The sequence below is a fragment of the Dendrobium catenatum genome, unplaced genomic scaffold (genome assembly GCF_001605985.2).
Source record: "Dendrobium catenatum unplaced genomic scaffold, ASM160598v2 fragScaff_scaffold_847, whole genome shotgun sequence".
Lineage (NCBI taxonomy): Eukaryota > Viridiplantae > Streptophyta > Magnoliopsida > Asparagales > Orchidaceae > Dendrobium > Dendrobium catenatum.
This window is the reverse complement of record NW_021319309.1, coordinates 5282360-5303294: the sequence shown is the minus strand read 5'-3', so window position 1 is coordinate 5303294 and position 20935 is coordinate 5282360. Positions and strand designations below refer to the sequence as shown.

General features: G+C 35.7%; 2 protein-coding genes across 5 annotated transcripts; one reads left to right on the top strand and one right to left on the bottom strand.

Moving 5' to 3' along the window:
* The first annotated feature begins 554 nt into the window (after window positions 1-554).
* On the top strand, window positions 555-8223 carry LOC110107875 (fructose-bisphosphate aldolase-lysine N-methyltransferase, chloroplastic). 4 transcript variants are annotated; one of them, XM_028696849.1, is made up of 7 exons: window positions 555-1072; window positions 1161-1189; window positions 1353-1409; window positions 4239-4450; window positions 4603-4725; window positions 5662-6069; window positions 7854-8223. In XM_028696849.1, the coding sequence occupies exons 1-7, from the start codon at window positions 588-590 to the stop codon at window positions 8067-8069; spliced, it is 1530 nt and encodes a 509-aa protein (XP_028552682.1). In that variant the 5' UTR covers window positions 555-587; the 3' UTR covers window positions 8070-8223. The 4 variants fall into 4 exon arrangements, with proteins under 4 accessions (XP_028552682.1, XP_028552681.1, XP_028552683.1 ...); XM_028696848.1 differs by having other exon boundaries at window positions 1156-1214; XM_028696850.1 differs by lacking the exon at window positions 1353-1409 and having other exon boundaries at window positions 1156-1214.
* A 1070-nt stretch (window positions 8224-9293) lies between these two features.
* LOC110107878 (NEP1-interacting protein-like 2) lies at window positions 9294-12967 on the bottom strand. Its single transcript, XM_028696794.1, has 4 exons — window positions 12776-12967; window positions 11781-11864; window positions 10779-10913; window positions 9294-9961 (listed from the first exon to the last, which is right to left on the bottom strand). Exons 1-4 carry the CDS (start codon window positions 12953-12955, stop codon window positions 9821-9823), a joined length of 540 nt encoding a protein of 179 aa, XP_028552627.1. The 5' UTR covers window positions 12956-12967; the 3' UTR covers window positions 9294-9820.
* Between the last annotated feature and the right edge of the window lie 7968 nt (window positions 12968-20935).

Sequence of the window (20935 nt, the reverse complement as noted above, 5' to 3'; positions counted from 1 at the left end):
CCGACCCGATTTTTAAAACGGGTTGATTTGTTGAACCCGGATTTTTCCGGGTCGGGTTCGAGTCGTGTCAAAAATTGACACCCCAACTATAAATTATAATATTTTATTTTTTGTACTCATATTTAATTTATAGTTGATAGAAATGAAATATTAAAATTTTATATATTACATATGTGTTCCTAACTTTATCACCGAAAAAGCTTTCCAGTTATGCACTGAAATTTGTCGCTCTATCCATGAGGACCATGACCATCTCCAACTGAACGGTATATCACATTATGTCGTTCGCTATTTATTGTATTCGAACTCCAAATCTAACGCTAACATTCGGTAGGTGAACAATGCGACTCAATATTAACGTCGGACTATTCACCTAGATAAAAAAATTAGGATGCTAAAGACAAACGTTAAATAAGAAAGAGATTGTTATCTTTGCATGTAGCGAAGAAAATAAGAAAGAAATGAAATCAAATTGGAAATGAATTACTGGCATTTTTACGTTTTACATTTTAAAGTGGAAAATAGTTTTTTACTTTTTTCATACCCTAATATCTAAGATAGCTGCGAAGCAAGCAAAGCAGCTAACGATGGCGCTGCTCCACATCTCCTTACATCCTCCGTCTCCTCTATCTTTCCAACGTTCCTCGACAACCATCCCCGCCCTCATTTTCTCTCGCCATTCCTCAGCAAAATTGCATCAAAGAGGTATTAAACTAGCCGCTGCCGCCCTTCCCTCTGAATCTGCAATCGCCGACTTCTGGCGATGGCTCCGCGAGCGTGGCACACTTACACAGCCTCCGCCGCCAGTGAGGCCTGCGGTCGTGCCGGAAGGACTAGGGCTTGTGGCTGAGCGTGATATGTTGCGGAACGAAGTGGTCGTGGAGGTTCCCAAGAAGCTCTGGATTAATACCAACACCGTCGCCGCTTCTGAGATCGGTCCTGTGACCCTTGGGTTAAAACCATGGGTCGCCATCGCGCTTTTCCTTCTAAGGGAGAAGGCCATGGGCGCTGCATCCTTGTGGCGACCCTACCTCGATATTCTCCCGCCGGAGACTGATTCTCCTATTTTCTGGTGAGAAAGAGTTTAACAGGGGAGAAAGTGATATAGATTTGTAGAGATTTTGTGGGGTTTATGAGTGTCGTTTCATTTTGCAGTGCAGGTCCGAGGAGGAGTTATCCCAGATGCGAGGTCAGTGCCAGTAGCTTGTTGATAACTAAACCTTTTATGAGCCTGTGTGATTAATCTTATATGTACTTTTGTATGATTGAGACACTCTGAACCATCTTCGTTAGGTTGTTCGATTTGGTTTTAGCTTTTCTAATGACTGCATTTGTTGGATGACTTTGAATAGATGGGGTAAAGACGAGCACAATGGTTTGGCTTTTCAAGTGGAATAAAGATACTAGTGGTAAGATCCTTGTGAGAGTGAAATGAAAAATAGGCTCCTGTTGGCTATTGGAAGTGAAATAAAAAATCCTGATATCATCGTAAACCCTTATCTATTGGCTTAAAATTTCGTGTTAATGGATGTTCATCTATTAATTCATTGGGTTAAACTAGATCCTGGACAATCCATCGTCCGTCGTTTGTCTGTGATCAAGCGTTCCATACGATTTGCGGTGCCAATGGATCTTAGCTACTTCTATCAACATCGAGAAACGTTCAAGACTGGGTGAATCTCATGCAGGTTTCATATGATTGAATGAAAAATGCACAACAATTGTTGGATTTCAACATTCACCAGCATCATGAGCACGGGTTCTAGCCAATTTCATCTTAGTGGCTAGTAGTTTGTGGGAGGTAACTTTGTATGTGAGAGTATTATTTTGGACTTATGTACTGAGTGTGGGTATAATTGGAATTTGGGAATGACTGATGAGTATTTAGTGGATAAAATCGTCTCTCCTCTCCTGTGGACATAGACATTGTTTAAATCGTATTATATAAGTCTTAGTTTTCTATGTGTGCACTTGATCTCTTTGTGATTTCTTTGTGGTCCATCATTTTTTATTTAGGGGTTAACACTTTTGCATAAAAGCTAGAAGCTTTTCCCAACACCTAGAAATTTAAACTTCTAACCACCAATTAAAGCCCAATTATCTTCCCTAATTGATAGTATTTTGAATTTTTTAGATATGATTTACTATCAGGTTTATACTCACGAGAAACTTGATCCCTCATAATTAAATAAAATCTAGTCAAGTACACCACTAGTTAGGGAAGATATTTGGGATGTTGTCCTAATCTGTCTTTTAAAAGCATATTCTGTCTTCAAAAGCCCACAAATTCCTTGAGAGTACAACAACAACAATATCAAGCCTTTATCCCACTATGTGAGGTTGGCTACATGAATCATTTTTCTCTATTGAGTCCTCTTTAGGCCAAATCTAATACATCTACTCTCCTCTTTGGGTCATCAAAAGGCCTACACTTTATGTGACCAAACCATTTAAGGTGCCCTTTAATTGTATCTGCCATTGGAGTTACTCCAACCTTTTCACGTATATACTCGTTTCACGTTATGTCTCTAAGAGTGAAGCCACTCATCCACCTAAGCATCCTCATCTCTGCAACACTTAATTTTATGCTTCTCTTTTAACAACCAACATTCTGCGCCATAAAGCATTATAGTTCTCACCACCATCTTATAGAATTTTTCCTTAAGTTTGAGTGGCACTTTTCTGTCACACAATAGACTTGATTCATTCATCCACTTCAACCAGTCAACTTGAATTCTATTACTAATATCTTCATTTATTTCACCATCACTTTGAACAATAGACCGGAGATATCTAAAATGTATACTCTTTTTAATGACTTGATCACCCAAAGTCACAAACTCCCCACTAGATCTATTTTTTATAAAATTACAAGATTGACCTCATAATTCAAGTTTTCTTCAACTCCCTCTATAGTCTTATCAACAATAAGAATATCATTAGCAAAAACATACACCATTGTACATCCTTTTGCAAATGTCTAGTAAGAACATCCATGACTAAGACAAAAAGATATGGGCTTAAAGCTGATCCATGTGTAATCCAACTAATATAGGAAAATACTTGGTCAAACCATGTTGTGTTTGAACACTAGTAATAGCTCGTGCTTTCATTTTCTTAATGACTTGAATATAAGCATTATTAATTCCTTCCTTTTTTAGAACTCTCCAGAGCATTTCTCTTGGAACTTTATTATATGCTTTCTCTAAATCAATAAATATCATACGTAGCTCCTCATTATTCTCTCTATATTTTTCTATCAAAGCTCTTAATAAATATATAGCTTCCATAGTAGACTTACCCAACATGAATCAAAATTGATTTTGAGAAACATTAGTATCACGCCGTAATCTATGCTCAATAACTCTCTCCCTGAGAGTGAAAGATAAAATTGTTCACATTGAAAGTGAAACAAGAGTTGAGTTTTTAATATAGTAGTAGTGACATTTATCAATTGGTATGCTTTTGGGCTAATGGATGCTCGTCTACTAACTCATTAGGCTTTATTTGACACCCTGGTGCTCCACCCTCCTAACAATTAGATATTGTAAAGGTTTTAGATTATTGTCAAGTTCCTGAGAGAGGAAGGGTAAAAGAAAAGGCTTGTGGTAACTCAAGAACTGCCCGCTATTACAAAGGAATCTTGAGTGGACGATTTACAGTCATAATTAATTAAGTTTGCACGACCACTTGCGTTGTGAATCTGTTATATACTGTGCTTACTTTTCTTAATTAACCTAGATCCCTGCTGTTTGTGACAAGCATGCAATTTTTCTTTTTAGCAGTACATGAACTTATTGCAATGGAAAGATATGTTATCCTGTTGGTATCAGTGTTTGAAGTTGCAGCATGTGATACCATTATTTCTTTTTTGAAAATGGCTTCTACTGCTTCATTCTTTTTGATACTTGTAATTATCTTCTATCAGTACAGTTTCTCGCCACTGAAACTTTATTTTTGAGACATTATGTTTGTGAATCATTTTTTAATGCTGATGTTGAAGCCTTCAGCAGATTCAATTATTCACATGTTTTGACTATTACTTTAGTTTTTCTCGTCAGTTTATTCACTTGAACTGGCTTATAAAAACTTTAAATTTGAATTGTATTGTATATATCTGTATCTATTATTTCCAAAACAAGTTGAAATATGTTGTTTAGTAGTTCTGATCTAAACATTATTTCTGTCCTTAATCTGTCAAATTTTTTTAATGAACTGATGCACATCTCTTTTTCTAGGAACTCAACTATTGAACACAACATTTGGTGTAAAAGAATACGTTCAAAATGAATTCACCAAAGTAGAAGACGAAGTTATACTTCCTAACAAGCATCTTTTCCAGAAGACAATTAATTCTTCTGATTTTCTATGGGCCTTCGGAATACTGAGATCAAGGGCATTTTCAGGCCTTCGTGGTGATAAGCTTGTTCTAATTCCATTAGCTGATCTTGTAAGAACCCATACCTAGACATCCTTATTGAATAGAACAACTAAATATTCCATACTTCAAAATATCTAGACACTTATCTTTTTTGCCTCTTCAGTGGCATAATCTTTCAAAACTTTTGGTTCCATTGATGATTATTTGATCTGCATGATCAGATTAACCATAATTCGAGCATTACTTCTGAAGACACTTGTTGGGAGATCAAAGGCAAGGGATTATTTTCCCGTGAACTTATATTTTCATTGCGTACCCCTGCATCTGTTAATACTGGTGAACAGGTAAAGTTAAACTGCACTTTATTTTTCTAGTTATGTTTTTCTACTCATTGATGATAGAGATGTGAAGATGAATGCTTGTTGGTGAACCTGTTAATGGTATTCACGTTTTTCATTATTTTGATTGAATGAAAGTAGAATTTGTGGTGAGACCTACAATGCTTTATGGTGCTGAATGTTGGCCATTAAAAGTGAAACATAATACTAAGTTAAGTGTTGCAGAGATGAGGATGCATAGGTGGATGAGTGGCTTTACCCTTAGAGATAGGATACGAAATGAGCATATACGTTAAAAGGTTGGAGTAGCTCTAGTGGTTGATAAGATTAGAGAGAGTCGCCTTAGATGGTTTGGTCACATTAAGCGGAGGCCTTCCGATGACCCGGTTAGGAAAGTTGAGGTATTAGATTTGACTTATGTTAAGAAAAGTAGAGGTAGACCTAAAAAGACTTTGTTATAAAATATTAAAAATGATCTTTCTTTATTATATTTAAATGAGAATTTGACTTTTAACAGGACATAATGGAATAAAAGGATTCATGTAGCCAACCCCTCGTAGTGGGACAAAGGCTTGATGTCGTTGTTATTGTTTTGAAGTAGAATTTGTCCAACGTATAACACTTATTTGACATTAATACAATACTTTATTCAAAATTTCCATGGAAATTTTACCGAAGCTCATCTTGACGATTTCTGCCACCTCTAAATAGAACAATTATCACATGAGGATTCAAAATTCTATGATTATCTAAATCGAAGCATGAGTCATAATAACAGTGCTTTTCATTTTCATCGCTGAAGGCATAATGAGGCAACTTTACTTGCAATCATTATTCTTTTTCATGTAATTATTTTATTCAATAAATCTTTTTTTGTTAGAGTTTTGAATTCCTATAACGCATTTAACCTACATCAAAACTAATGAATGATCTACCCGTCAGATTTACATACAGTATGATCTACAGAAGAGCAATGCGGAGCTGGCCCTTGACTATGGCTTCATAGAATCAAACAACAAAAGTCGGGAGCTTTATACCATGACACTAGAGATTTCTGAATCGGATCCATTTTATGGAGACAAACTGGATATTGCAGAATCAAATGGCTTAGGGGAAACTGCATATTTTGATATTGTGCTTGACCGTCCCCTTCCACCATTGATGCTCCCATATCTGCGGCTGGTGGCTCTTGGGGGAACAGATGCCTTCCTCTTGGAGTCTCTTTTCAGAAACACAGTTTGGGGTCATCTGGAGTTACCTGTAAGCCGTGCCAATGAGGAGATGATTTGCCGGGTGATTCAAGATTCTTGCACTTCTGCACTCTCCTATTATCAAACAACAGTTGAAGAGGTAAACTAAGAAACTTTTCGTAATAGTTCAAGGAACTTTTGCCAACCATGCATTCCAGTGCTGTAAAAATAGCGAAAATTACTTGGCTCACTGCTGACAAAGGCTCGTTTGGAACAGTTTTTTTATTGCTTCTTGAAGCAATTTTTTAGTACATTTTTTTAATTTTTATACTAAAAAGTTGCTTCAATAAGCAATAAAAAAGCCATCTCAAACGAAGCCAAAGTTAAATATGTTGTGTTTTATAAAGAAAATAATGTTCAATATTACAGTAGCTAGAGGCTGGTGAATTTAGATTTTATTTTTAAGTGGGGGGCAATATAAGAAAAAATACGATTTGGTATTATAATTTTAATCATATAAAATATAAAACCCTCTTAAAAAGAAAGAGGATGATCTCACTAACACGGTGTGCAACACCAGTGAAAAGTCGATGATGATTCTTCCAGTAGTTACTATAAATCTCTATAGCTTGTGCATTTACACTCTCTTTATGCTTTAATTCTCTATAAACCTATGATGTAAGTTTGTATGGTATCTTATACTTGTTAACCATCAAACCTTGGAGAACAGATTGTGCGGCTGAAATTGTTTTCTGCCATGCATCCAACTTCAACTTCTTACATATTATGCACCCACTTCAACTTCAATTTTACTGATTAGTGTTTTTACATAGCTAACAATTAAAATAGGTCTATTTACCTATCAAAACGAAGGAGAAAACGTAAGAGAAACGAAGCAAACACTTTTATTTAATGAGAAATGAAAAGCACTTGCAAGATACAACTTTCCTTCAATTCGAGAGGAAGGAAAAACTCTCCAAATCTCTAGCCGTAGCCTAGAGCCCAAGAACACAAACCCTAGATCTCAAAAATGATTCAAATTCAAGATGAGCCCCTCTCCCTCCTAATCCTCCTAATTAACAATAAAGGATTCCTACAAATTACCTAAACAGTCCTTTGCATTCAAAAATTTCCCTCCCACATAATTAAATCAGCCTCAAGTGGGGTCCACCTTGTCCGCCCCCTCCTCTGGGCGTTTCCGCCCCCGCCTGGTGTAGACCCGGGCTGAACTGGGTCCAGCCGGCCCCTCCTGGGCTGGTTCACGCGTAACAGAACCTTTAACTCGAGCAGCTAGCTTCCTCTCTGAGTTTGAATCACACCGTTTGTGAATCTCACGCTGCTCGTCTTCTCCCTTTTACGAATCTAACCGCTTGGCGTCATCTCCAGCCAGTGGCTATACAAACATTCCTTCTCTTTAGATATTTTATTCACTTACTATCCAACCTAGAGCAGAAGCGTGCCATTAATAGATCGGAGGAGGAAGAGCTTGTAGAAATAGTGTCAAACTTTTAGAACATATATTAATAGGATTTTTTGGTAATATATTCTAGGTTCTGTAGAATCAGCGACAAAATAGAGAGTAGGAAGAACTTGTCATATGCAATGTTTTTGTAACTGATTGATGTAATTGTTTTACTTTACCAAAGCCGATTGCGAGCGAAAGAAGCTATTCGAACACCAAAACGGCATAGCAAGATGGAGAAGAGCATACCTAGTGGAACGCATTGATGTGCCGACCGAGCGAGAGGAAGAGGAGGTGAAGGCGTAGCAGACAATCAAGTTTTTGGTTTGACGGGACGGAAACAAAGTGGTAGTTTTGATGAGGGTTAGGATTTTTAAGTGGTATATAGGCAAATAGAAATGTATGTGTTAGATAGGTAAATAGACTTGTTTTAAGTGTTAGCGATATAAAAACTCGTTACGTTTAATGCGCAAAATTTGTAGGATGAAAAGCTAATGGAAAGGGGAGGACTGGATCCAAGGTCAGAGATTGCTATTGGCATACGATCAGGGGAGAAGAAGGTGCTCCTGCAAATTGAGCAAGTTTTTGGTGCACGAGAATCGGAACTGGATACTCTCGAATACTATCAGGAGAGGAGACTTAAGGATTTGGGCTTGTCTGGAGAGCAAGGAGAAATCATCTTTTGGGAATCCAAATGACCTGCACAGTTTTACTCCAAAATTAGACCAAGGTACATATTACTACGCTTAAATGAGAAGCTTATGTATATATAATATGTTTGAATGTAGAAAAAAATTTACTTGAATTTTTTTTTGCTGGCAGTGGCAACATAATTTCAGTGTTTTTATTACACAGGAATTGCAATTTTCTTTTAACTTTGAAGTAAATATAATATAAATTCAAAATTATATTTCAAACTAATTTTGAAAGAGCCTCATATTAAATATATTTTTGAGCTTAATTTTAGCCTTTTAACACAATTCTTCTGCTATTCAATTACTACAGATATTGCATTACTTATTTTAAAAGGTTAATCATTATCTTATCAGGCATATTATTAAAATTTAATCATATTTTTGAAACCAGTCATTGCTTAATCCCCCACCAATTTTAGCTATTTGGGCTTCATTTGGGACGGTTTTTTTGTTGCTTCTTAAAATAATTTTTTACTACAAAAAAATTACTTCGAAGCATTAATAAAGCTGTCTCAAATAAAATCTTATTCTAGCTCACAAATCTAAACGTTGTATTTCTTTTTAAAACTGTCAAAAAATATTACTTTTCGTCAATCGGTATTTTTCTGAGTCTATCAAAAATACTTCTGATCACAATGTAGGCTTTGTGTGGTACAACTATTTTACTATTTAAAACAAATTTTTTATATAAAAATATTAATTTTTTAACTAAAAAAGCTTTTGAAGAAGCAGTAAAAAAAAACCAATCTTAAATAAAACCTATATCTCAATTAATATCTCATATGAACATTCTACTTAGCTTATATTTTCCTTAATCTAAGAAAGGTAACTTTACCCATGCAAAAAAATGAATTTATCCTAGTTGATATTATTTTAAATATTTAAGACCAAGCTGATTGCAAAATAAATCCTACATTATATCATAATGAAACTATTTTTTTTATAAGAGAGAGAAAAAATAATGAAACTACTTTTATTATATAGATCTTTAATATGATACAATGTCACATAAATATAATTAAAACTTTTAACAAATAATATGAAATTATTAATAATATAATTAAATTATTTAATATTCATAAATTTAATCATAATAACATAAAAATACTATGAATATTTAAAATTTTAATAGTATTATTTAATGATTATGATATTCTAACAGTTTTTCCTTTTTTTAGCTTATTTCTGCCATTAATTCCATTTCAGGATCGCCGCTGAACTAAAAACTGTAATAACCATCTCTTCAATTTTATTTGTCGCCACAAATAAACATTACATACAGACTTTGAGGTGAAAAACAAATAGTTAACCAGTTCAAATAGCTTGCCCATCAAATAAATTTTACAATTGATAACCTATAAGAAAGCAAACTATAAGCACTCATCACTCATCCATACAATAAATTATTGTGTGCAGAGACCGGATGTAAAACGTCATCCAGAGACCAACCAGTATACGCCACATCAGTAATACCGAGCCGCGGTACCAAACAATACCGAGCGTAGGGGTGACGGGACACATTCTGATTAGTCTCCAAACAGCATTCGACGTCCACACAGAATAATTCATCCATCCATACAATAGCTCCACTAACTTCAATTCAGAAGATTTTTCAGTTGCAGACCATCGCAAACGCTAAACCCTAAACTTAAAAAAGATGGAGCAAAATTGATGGGATGAACATATTTACAGCATTTTTACACTATCATACAAAGAGTAATGCAAACCATGGAACATTGCATCTGTATGTTTCTTCAGTCACTGGTAGTTAAAGCTAGACATTGCCTGCACAAAGGGCAAGAGCTATGTGCAGCGAGCCATTTATCCACACACAAGAGGTGAAATGTATGAAAGCATGGAGGCAATTTCCTTACAGTCTCCCCTCCCACGATATCCTGAAGGAACAGCACATAATTATATGCTAGTGAAATATGATTCGGTATCAAATGCACAGAAATAGTTCTTCAAAGTATCGTCTTCCATTATGGATTCAATAGGTAAATGGGAAAAAATTGGTAAAAGGATATATTGGCCAAAATTTTGAAGTGCATCTTTAAAGTTTTTAGATTATTTGGAGATCAGTTCAATATGAATTTTGATTAATTTCTTTATTATTATATTTATGTTAAAACAAATTACAAAATTTTGAGATCCACAAAAACTTATTTTTTTCGATTAAGCCTTTATTTGGGACAAAGTTTTTATTGCTTTGATTTTCATATTGCAACAATAAGTTTTATTTGGACATTATTTTTTTGCTGTTTTTAATAAATTTTTGTGCAAGAAAACTGTTTTTTACAACTTTCAAAAAAGTTAATTTTATCGTAGCAGCTTTGCAACCACCTTTATAAAAAGCTATAGTCATCTCAAGCGGATCCTAAAAGCTCTTTTGATTCCTTGTAGATAGAAGCATCCTTGTAGATAGAAGCACGTTTCGGGCTTTTTTTTGCCTTTTTTTTGGGGGAGGGGGGTGAGCGTAAAATTCAAATCATCGTGGGAGAGTTTTGAAGGTATTTGTAGTGTTTAAATATAATGTTGATTTCCAATTACATTCAAGCAACTAAAGTTCAAAGAAATTTATATTTTTTAAAGTATATTGTAACTTCTAGAAAACAAATGGGCCCTTTGAATTCATAAAATGGTGTAAATATTCCTATGGAACAAGAGAATATATAAGTCTCAAAACTAATATGCTTGTTGAGCAAATAATACCTGTAGACAAATGGTGCAACAGATGCTCTCTCCATGGCCATCTCTTTCATTGTGAGGTATCACATAAGATGGAAGCTTTATTAACAGATCCCCTGATAAGCCCTTTGATGCAACTTCGCCAGAGATATCACGTACCTAATCATAGTAATGACTTACGTTAAGATGCTTGGCAAGCCAAATATAGAAGAATGGAACCAAGATAAAATTCATAATCAATTTTTTCCAAAGGCCAAAACTATTTGAAAGATCAAACTTTTCAATTTCAAACTTCATGGTATTTGATCTCAAAACTCTATTATGATATTTTATAGTAACAAGGATGCCAAAAAATCAGAAGCAGTTGTGTCAGTATAACCAAGAATGAAGTACCACAAACTATTACAAAATAGAGGAAACAACCACAAAGAGACACCATTATCTATGTGGTAGTTCAATCAAACTCACATTCATAGGAGAAGAGAGAGCACCTGATCTAAAGAGGATCTGATACACTTAACAAAGAAGTCATAATTGTGGTGTACAAAATAAGAGAACTTGCTAACTCTTTTCTAATTCCCAAGTACACCCATGCACAAATAAGTCGAAACCCAAGATATATTGAAAAAATCAAAATCACCTCACAAACAAAGCCTTCTTCTCATATGCATCACCAAAACTTTCAATCTCTCCAAGAAATCCTAGAACCGAGAGGGAATCGGTGAGGAACTAAAAGAGACAAATGTCCTCCTTTGAGTGCTGGAGAAGCACACTCAATGAACTACGTTTCTGAATTTGATGCATGTAGATTAAGAACTTAAATGTGAATGAAGGTTAAAAGCCATAAAAAATAAAATTAGGGAACTGAACAAATTTGTAAGAGTTCATCTCAAAACCAACTTTATAAATAACCGGCATGAAGTGAAAGCCTCGAATGACATCGATGGAAAATTTCAGGCTGGATGAATTCAAGTTATACTATCATGATTAAAAATGCAAAAGCTATGAGCACATATCGATTCTCACCTGCCAATGGTAAGCCATTGGCCTAGCCGAGGAAAATTGATGTGGTACAAATCTATCATAAAAGAGCTCCTCTACAAAATCTGTCTGCAAGTAGTAGAAAGATCAAATCATTAATTCAAAATAGAAACAACCCAGCTTTAATGAAATAATAAGCTGGATTGGTGAATAAGCAAATAGATGAAAGATACATACATGCTGGTAAAACGAAATGCAACAACACTAGTAAACTGATTGTTTCTGATAATAAGAAGAGAATCAATATTTTTGACAATTTTCACTGAAATTCTAATTTGATGTGGTGAAACCTTAAAGCATAAGTCGTTTCATAATGGTCAACAATAAAACCAAAGAAAGAAAATTGGGATACAAGCACTTTAATCCCTTAATTTTAGCTACAATAATATTGTCCCGACCTTTTCAATCAGCATAGTAAAGGTCCTTTGAACCAAACCTAATCCCTCATATTAAGTTTGATCCCCTTCCGAACTAGCAACTCCCACACCACTATGATACCATCGAACAAATCTCCACTACCACAATTGCAAGAGGAAAAACTTTCACCTCTTCCGCTGTGAGGTTCTTTTTTGCATGCGTGAGTTGAGTTTTTATAAAAATAACCTTTTTACCCTTACAGATTATGCTGGAACAAATAATAAACTTGTTGATGTTTTGAGTAGAGCATTTTCCCTTCTACATACATTGCAAATGCAAGTTAAGTGATTAGTTTAGTTAACAAAAAATGATGATTATGTCACTTACAAAGATTTTGATTAGACTCATTAAAACTTAAATAGCGACTTATCTTTGTAAAAGCACTAAACAAAGATAATATTTGAAAAACAATGAATTATAATTTTGGTTTAAACACTACTATTGCATGTTCTCATTTAAAGTAAGTTGTTTGTATTACTGATAACTAGTGATCCATGAATATGCTATTTTACTATTCATGAAGGCATCCCACACATCATACTAGTTGCATTAGAACATCTAACCCTGAGTCGTCTAGCATCATATGTGCTTTGAGATCTTGACTGATCTGCACGCCGGTAAGCATGGTAAGCCTCCAGAACCTCAATAGCAAGAACAGCTCCCACAATTGCTCCTAGCGCAGCACCTCGAACAATGCCAGTGTCAGATGCCCGACCTGCCAAAGCACCACTAAGTACTCCCATGAAAGTACCACCTGCAAATAAAGCATTGAAAAATGTCAATGTTAGTGCGATTTTGTCAGTACTGAGAAAGCTCTTAAATACAGAAGCTTTGAAGCAGCACGCAATCATACATGCAGGTAACCAATAAACAAGCGCAACAGAAAGAACAATGAGAACAAAGGTTAAACTAAAACATTAATAAAAAAAATGCTGAAGGGTTAAGGAAAAATGCAAATGATCATGACCTGGAAACTGTAAATACCCAGATTGTAGAAAAATCATCAATTCCTATGAATGAAGTTAGCATGGAGTACACAAGTCTGGAATTATATACATTTTCTGACCAGTGAAAAACACCTATATTAATGATGTCAAAGGTGGTAAAAATGAATAGTGTAGGTACAGCAAAGAAATGGAAGCATAGTTGAATTTGAATCACACTTTTCCAGGACGGGAAGCATACACAAAAATAACTTCTTGAGAAACTGCCAAAAAAAGAGCTCCAGATTTGAGCGAGCAGTTTACTTTCTGCTTTTCTCTATAAATCATCTTGGTTCTGTCAGCTTCAATCTCTTTCACATACCTCTCACCTATGCAGTTCTAATTATCGATTTCCTTACCCAAGTTTTCGAGGCTTCGGTGACAATGAAACAATGAAGACCAGCTAATACGGCCACAACCATGGGCCGTGAAAACAATGTCTAACTAGCTATTCATTTCTTTGACGAATGGATGCAAATGTTGTCTTGCCTTTTTAACTCTTCTCATTCTCTCTGCAACAAGCTTCTTCCGATTTCTTCATCAAACTAACGTTTAGAAGACTGCCAATCTAAGTAAAACTATTTGAAACACTGAAAACTAAAGATTTCAAATAAGAATCAACTAAAATTTTTTGAAATTACTAAAATGGAGTAGTTCAGTGGTGGCATTATAATCTCAAGTGCGAGGAGACAGAAGGACCCATACAAAATTCTGGAGGAATTATTTTATAATATATATAGTTGCAAGAGGAGTAGAATTTCATACTATACATAGCCACATACAGCTTTTCTCTAATCAAGGAGGGTGGGAGCCAATAACAGTTCTTCCCTAGTTCTACCACTAAATCAATTCCAATTGAATTTTAAGCAACCATTCTAACCCATCTTCCATCTTGTTAATCGTCCCTCCCTCCCTTTATATGAGATTGCGAGTTTGTTGTGCTTCCATAAGAATCAAGATAAAATCCTTATGTTATTATCCTCATCCACTAACCCACCATAAAATATTTAGGTTATTATTCTTCATCCCTTAATTCTCTTTTGTTGATTTGGAAATCTTTTCAAATCTAAATAAGCCTTATTTTGAAAATCTTTGATGGGTAATTAATGTATTAATTAGGGGACTGATTATTACATTAATTAGGGATTTAATTGATGCTTAAATTAGGAAAATTTTCCTTATTTGTTTTGTCTCAAATCTATTTAAAGGAATTTGAGGGTTGTTGCAGAGGTATGAGTGTGAAAGCCAATTGTAATCATATTTGTTTCTCCGCAATATTGAAATCAACCCCTCCCCATAGACGTAGGCATCTTCGCCAAACCATATAAATCGTCGTGTATTTGTATGATTAAGCTTTGATTCTGGTTTTATTTTCGTTGTTTGCACAACAATTGATATCAGAACAGAATTTCGACGATTTTAACGGCAATTTGAAGAACAAAAGATCAATCAGTTAGTGTGGTTCATACAGACGAAGAAGTAGGTAAATGTGTTGTTCAGACCACCACCTGGCTGCCAATCGCCGCCGGATTTTAGCCTGACCTTCGTCGGGCCACCGCTCGACCGCCGACTGGACTTCAGCCCGGTCGTCGACTGCCGCAGGACTTCAGCCCAAGCACTGCCGGACTTCAGCTCGACCATCATCGGATAACCGCCCGACCGCCAATAGACTTCATCCCGACCTTCGTCAGACCACCACTCGGCCACCGACCGCTGCCGGACTTCCACCAGACCTTCGCCCGGCCGTCGATTGCTGCTGGACTTCCACCAGGCCACCTACCGCCGCCGGACTTCAGCCCGAACTTCGTCGAACCACCGCACAGCCGCCAACCACCGTCAGAGTTCCACCCGGCCGCCGACTGCCACTGGACTTCAATCCGGTCGCTAATCGTCGCCGGGCTTCAGCTCCACCTTCGTTGAACCACCGCCCAGCCACCAACCTCCGTCGGACTTCAACCCAACCATTGTCGAACCACCGCCAATACCCGATTGCAGACGGACTTCCACTCGGGTGCCAACCGTCGCTGTAATTCTGCCCGGCGGTCGTTGGACTACCACCGAGTCGTCGACCCCAGCCGAACTTCCACCCAGCCGCCGGCCTCAGCCAGACTTCTACTCGGCCGCCGACCACCACCGGATTTCAGCCCGACCTTCATCGGTTCACCACCGGATCGTCGACCGCCTCTAGACTTCCACCTGATAGTCGAGCGTCGCCGGACTTCCTCCCTACCTTTGTCAGATCATTCCCCATCAGCTAAACTTCTTCCCAGATGCCATCGGACATCTGCCCGAACATCACTAGACATTTGTCTAACTCTCCAAACTATTGTAATTTGACCGCCTCTAAGTCAAGAGATGGGTCAACTTTTGTAATTCACTCAAATTTAGTAGCCTTTTCACTTGGGCGAGTCCTCGTGGTTTTCCCTCTTCGGGCTTTCCACGTAAAAAAGATTAGATATTTTACTTCTCTCTCTCTATTTGTGTGCTGGATATTCGTGCATCGCTAAGAAGAAAAGTTTACTCACTCTACCGCTGCGAATATTCTAGCCCGCAATAAAGATCATTCTAGATCTTTGAGGTGGAGCTTCCAGATTGAAACAACTTCGAGTTGGAGAGAATCATGTCAGTCCAAAGATCCGAGATTGACATATTCACTGGAGAAAATGATTCAGCCTATGGCAGATCAAGATAAAGACATCGTTAGTCCATCATGGGCTATTGGAGACAATATCTAAAGATGGATTTGCGACATTGACCGATCAGGTGAAGGCAAAAGAAATGCAATTGAAGGTTCACAACACAGTCTTACTTTCCCTTGGTGACAAGGTGTTACGAGAGGTTGCCTATAAAAAAACAGCCAGTGAGGTATGGGAGAAATTAGAATCACTATTCTTAAAAAAATCTCTTGCAAATCATCTGATATTGAAGAAGCAATTGTATACCCTTCAAATGAAAGAATCTTCGAAAACACATAGATGACTTCAACAAGATAATTCTTGATCTGCAGAATGTTGATGCAGAATGATGAAGAAGATCAGGGCATCATCTTGCTTAGGTCGCTGCCGAAAACTTATGAACACATCGTTGATACAATGTTGTATGGGAAGCAGACTTTTATAAAGTCAGTATTGATGTTAAAAGATATTCAACAGAAATCAGAGATTAATGAGGAAACGAATGGTGGCATGTTGTTGGTTAGGGGCAAATATGAAGTTAGAAAAGAGAGAATGAGCAAGAAGTGCTATCTTTGCCACAAAGAGGGACATTTTAAAAGAACTTGTCCAAATAGAGAGAAATGACAAAGAGTTGAACTCAAAGATGACTCTAACTTGGTAGTGGCAACAGATTCAAGAGATGAATGGTTTGATTCAGAGGTTCTGTAAGGGTTTTTGACAGAAGTTGGATCAATGTGGAGATTGTTAGAGTTTTTGCGATCCAAGTTCAGTTGGTTTTTTATATTTTTTCTATTAGCTTTAGGTGTTCATTTCTTTAGTTTTCTTGAATGGCTTGTATTGCCATTAGTGTTGCTTTTTCTGTCTTTAAATAGGCTCTATAGGTTGTTATTAGAGGAGGATTAAGCAATAAAGTTCTGATTCAGCTCTCTCCCTCTCCTCTCACAATAAGCTCAAGAAGGAAACTTCTTCCCGCCTCAAGAATTCTTTACAGAGAGAAGAATACTTGCTTGCATTGATGGTTTGTTAACTAAGAGTGTGATTTTTTTGCATTACATCATGTCACATTAGGGAAACCTAGCCTTTAAGATCTACATCAAAGTTAATATCAAAGATTAAGGTTGCATCACCATGTTAACTAAAAATAGGTAGAAATTATTGTTCCGTCAAAACAAATTATGCAATTTAAATGAAACAAGATATGTTTTGATTCTCACAACTACAGCAGAGAGAGAGAGAGAGAGAGAGAGAGAGAGAGAGAGAGGAGGAGGAGGAGGAAAACAAACATTACAACAAACTGGAACTAGCATACCTAAGGCAAAAATCCCTGTTACAGCTCCAGAAGACATTCTGGAAATCAACCTGAAGACGTTTGGCAAAAATCCCCGCCACCTAAAGTCGCGAACGTCACCAAAAATCCCTGTCACCACTTCAAGGTCCTCCTCCATTCTACCAATAACCCGAAAGCAGTTAGCCCTATCTCCCAAGTCTAAACCCTGTAGCTCTGCTCAGTTCCAACCCGCAGAGCAGCAAATGACGAAATTGGATGGAGGGCTTTTCTCGTTCTGCTCCCTCGAATAAGAAACTATAAGAAGCAATAGCTGAAATCGGAAACCGACACGTTGAAATTCGACAACCTTCACCATTTCTTCTACTTCTCTGCAAGTAAGAGAGTAACTAATGCGCCTGGCGGAGACGGCAAGAGGGCGGTTGTCGACCATTACAATCTATCACTTCAATCAAATATTATAATCCTTCAGTCCCTTTCTCATTAATAGCTCCAAAAACCCAAAAACATACAAATAGCTCCAAAAAGGCAAAAACCATAGATTTATTAAATCCATAAGAGTGAGATTAGATTAGTTAATTAACTCTTAATCCCATATTTTTAAATTCTCAGAGGTAGTTTGGTGTTGCTTATGGTTAATTTATTTGTGTTTAGCTTAAGCTTAGCTTAACTCTTAGGTTAGCTTAAGCATGAGAAAAGATAAATATAAATCTACCTAAAAATATAAATTAATTAATTAATTATATATATCTATATATAATGAATTAATTAATTTTATTATTTTTTATTTTTTATGAATTAATTAATATTTAGGATTTATATTAGGGAAATAATTAGGGATTAATTTAGCATATTTGTACTTGTACTATTTAAGATATAAACAAACTTAATAATTTGAACTTTGTTGTAACTTGTAAGTATTTAGAAGTCGATATATGTTCAATTTTTAAATTAATTTAGGGCTTTTAATAAGAGGACAAAGTAGTAATTATAAGATGTGAAAGCCACCATTACTTTTGTTGATCATATATAAAGGCAATAAAATCAAGGAAAAATTATATGTAAAATAACTCATTATTATATATTTACAAATCTAACACTTAATAAAAAATAAGTAATTAAATTTATGCATTTAAGTATATCATAATTAAATTATTGGCAATGAAATGAAACAATGAAGTAAATTTTGATAAATTCATTGTGTTCCTCACAATTTAAATGTTGTTATTATAGTAAAATAATTTAAATGTTGTGTCCCTGTGTGATAGAAAAGTCTTCCTCAAACTTAAAGGGAAAATTCTATAAGATGGTGGTTAGACCTGTAATGCTTCATGGTGCAGAATGTTGGCCATTAAAAGAGAAGCATAATATTAAGTTAAGTATTACAAAGATTAGGATGCTAGGATGGATGAGTGGGTTTACTCTTAGAAATAAGATATTGAACATATACGTGAAAGGGTTGGAGTGGCTCCAGTGGAAGTTAAGATTATAGAGAGTCGCCTAAGATGATTTTGTCACATAAAACGACGGCCTTCCAATGACTTGATTAGAAAAGTAGATGTATTAGATTTAACTTATGTTAAGAAATATAGAGAGAGACCTAAAAAGACTTGGTTATAAAATATTTAAAATGTCCTATCTTTATTATATTTAAATGAGAGTTTAACTTTAAACATGACACAATGGAGAAAAAAAGATTAATGTAGTTGACCCCACATAGTTCGATAGAGGTTTGATATTGCTGATGTTGTTGTTTATAATATTTAGGTGACAAAAATTTTTCCTAACAAAATAAATAATAGAGCTAATTGGTATTATTACAAAATTTGCATTTACTTAAATGATAATAAAATAAATAATATTTAAAAAATGAAAATATTTCAAATGAAATTCAGTATAGCTCAAATAAATGCAATTTTTTTGGTTTATTAAAATTAAGTTCATAAGCAAAATAAATAAATATCATAGAAAATCACTTCTAAACCTCTTAATACAAGTTCTTGTTACAAGTTCTTGTTACACATGCAATCATTAAGTACCATGCCCTTATATTTAAATTTGGGAATAAATTGAAAGAGCAAATTCTAAACCTAAAAAAAAAACTCTAATGATTTTCTTTTTGTGTATTTATAAATCTTGTGTGACAATAATGTTTATCATATCGAAATATTTTATAAGCAATATCTTAGAGATTTTTTTTTTTCATACAATAGAAAGATTGGAAGATGCTTAGTGTGAAATAAAATAGTATTTAACTCCACATCATTCAAAAAAAAAAAAAAACACACACACACAAATAAAGTTAATTTTTTTAATGATGCTGTTGACGAAAAATAGATATCTGACATAATTATCAATTAAGAAGATCAAAAATAAAAAAAAATTAGAGAATTTGATAAGCTATAATTTGGGGTGCAAATAATTTCAGTCAAGCTCAAATTAGGCTTAACTCGTGAGACAAATCACGAGCTTGAACTCGAGTCGAGCTCGAGCTCAACTCACCACCAAAAAAGAGTTGTCAAGCAGGTCATTGAGCGGCTTCCGCATTCGGTTCACACACAGTTTCAAGTTCGTTTCGAACGTGGGTTCTGCCATTAGCACACAATTCCGCATCCCACACATAGTTCCCATCCGACACGCAGCTTCGGCTCTTCCTTCCTATCGTTCAGCCTTCCACCCCCACCATTCCTCCTTTCACGAGCCGCTCCACGAGCAATTGAAATTCTGTTCGAACCCGACTCACGAGCTCATTAACGAATTGAGCCCGAGCCTTCCTTGCCAATTAAGACCTCCACAATCAGAGGCTTCTGCGAGAGCCAAAGAGAGAAACGCTCGTATAAGAAAACGACAGATGACCTAACTAAAAGTAAAGAATTCTAACTAGTTATTCCAGGTGGTTGGAGCCTTTGAAAAGCGTGTCTTTTTTTTTTTTGCTTTTGACTTTTGAAATATGAATAGTGTTTTTAACAACGTTGACTAAATATGAAAGCATAAAGTCTTGGTCAAATGCAGTTGATCAAATTTGAGCTCAAAGATATGCCAGCTTATGAGATAATCTCACAAAATTGGGCTGAACTGCTACACGTAAGATAATAGCACCGACTGCTTCGCTTGATATACTGTTTTTATTGTTTTTAAAGTAATTTTTTAATAAAAAAATTAGTTAGAAAATTTTCTATATAAAAATTATTTAAAAAAGCTGCTCCGTATAAAGCTGAAATTTGCTTGCGCTAAATTGCTGCATGTACTATTTAGTCATATATTCAACAGACTTGAAAATTATTGTCAGCAATTAGTGTGGTAAATCCTTATTTCATCATAGATTAAGAAATTTGAAGCCCATGTTATGGTTTAATATATTTGAGGATTCCTGATGAAAATTAGGTTTGTCAAAAATTATCAGGACATGATAATCCGATTCGAATCCGACCTGAAATTTTCGGGTTAGAGTCAACCTGTTTGAAAAATGGGTTAGGTTCAGGTTTACAATTCTGACCCATTTAAAATTTCGGGTCGGGTTCGAATTAACCAGAGAACCCAATGTTGACCCGTGCGGTTTAATTAGGGTTGCGTGATTGCATCTGTGATTTAAGGATTTAAGTCTCAACTCTCGGCCGCTATTCATCTCATTACGTCGTGTATCCACTCTCAGCTCTCATCTCCTTTTCTGGTTTCGTCTAAACTCTAGGGTTTCTTCTCCTCCGTTCTCTAGTATTCTCCAGCCAAAAATTCTCCTTGAATCTCCAATATTATGTAGTCCTACTCTTGCATTTGTAAGTC

Bases quoted from the DNA above. Each gene is read 5' to 3' on its own strand.
- LOC110107875 (XM_028696848.1), top strand. From the start codon at position 588: ATGGCGCTGCTCCACATCTCCTTACATCCTCCGTCTCCTCTATCTTTC. The intron at 4,451-4,602 runs GTAAGAACCCAT...CTGCATGATCAG, and splicing joins TAATTCCATTAGCTGATCTT to ATTAACCATAATTCGAGCAT. The intron at 4,726-5,661 runs GTAAAGTTAAAC...TCTACCCGTCAG, and splicing joins CTGTTAATACTGGTGAACAG to ATTTACATACAGTATGATCT.
- LOC110107878 (XM_028696794.1), bottom strand. From the start codon at position 12,955: ATGGGAGTACTTAGTGGTGCTTTGGCAGGTCGGGCATCTGACACTGGC. The intron at 11,865-12,775 runs GTTAGATGTTCT...TACTACTTGCAG, and splicing joins ATGATGCTAGACGACTCAGG to ACAGATTTTGTAGAGGAGCT. The intron at 9,962-10,778 runs GTATTATTTGCT...CTGTTCCTTCAG, and splicing joins GTTGCACCATTTGTCTACAG to GATATCGTGGGAGGGGAGAC.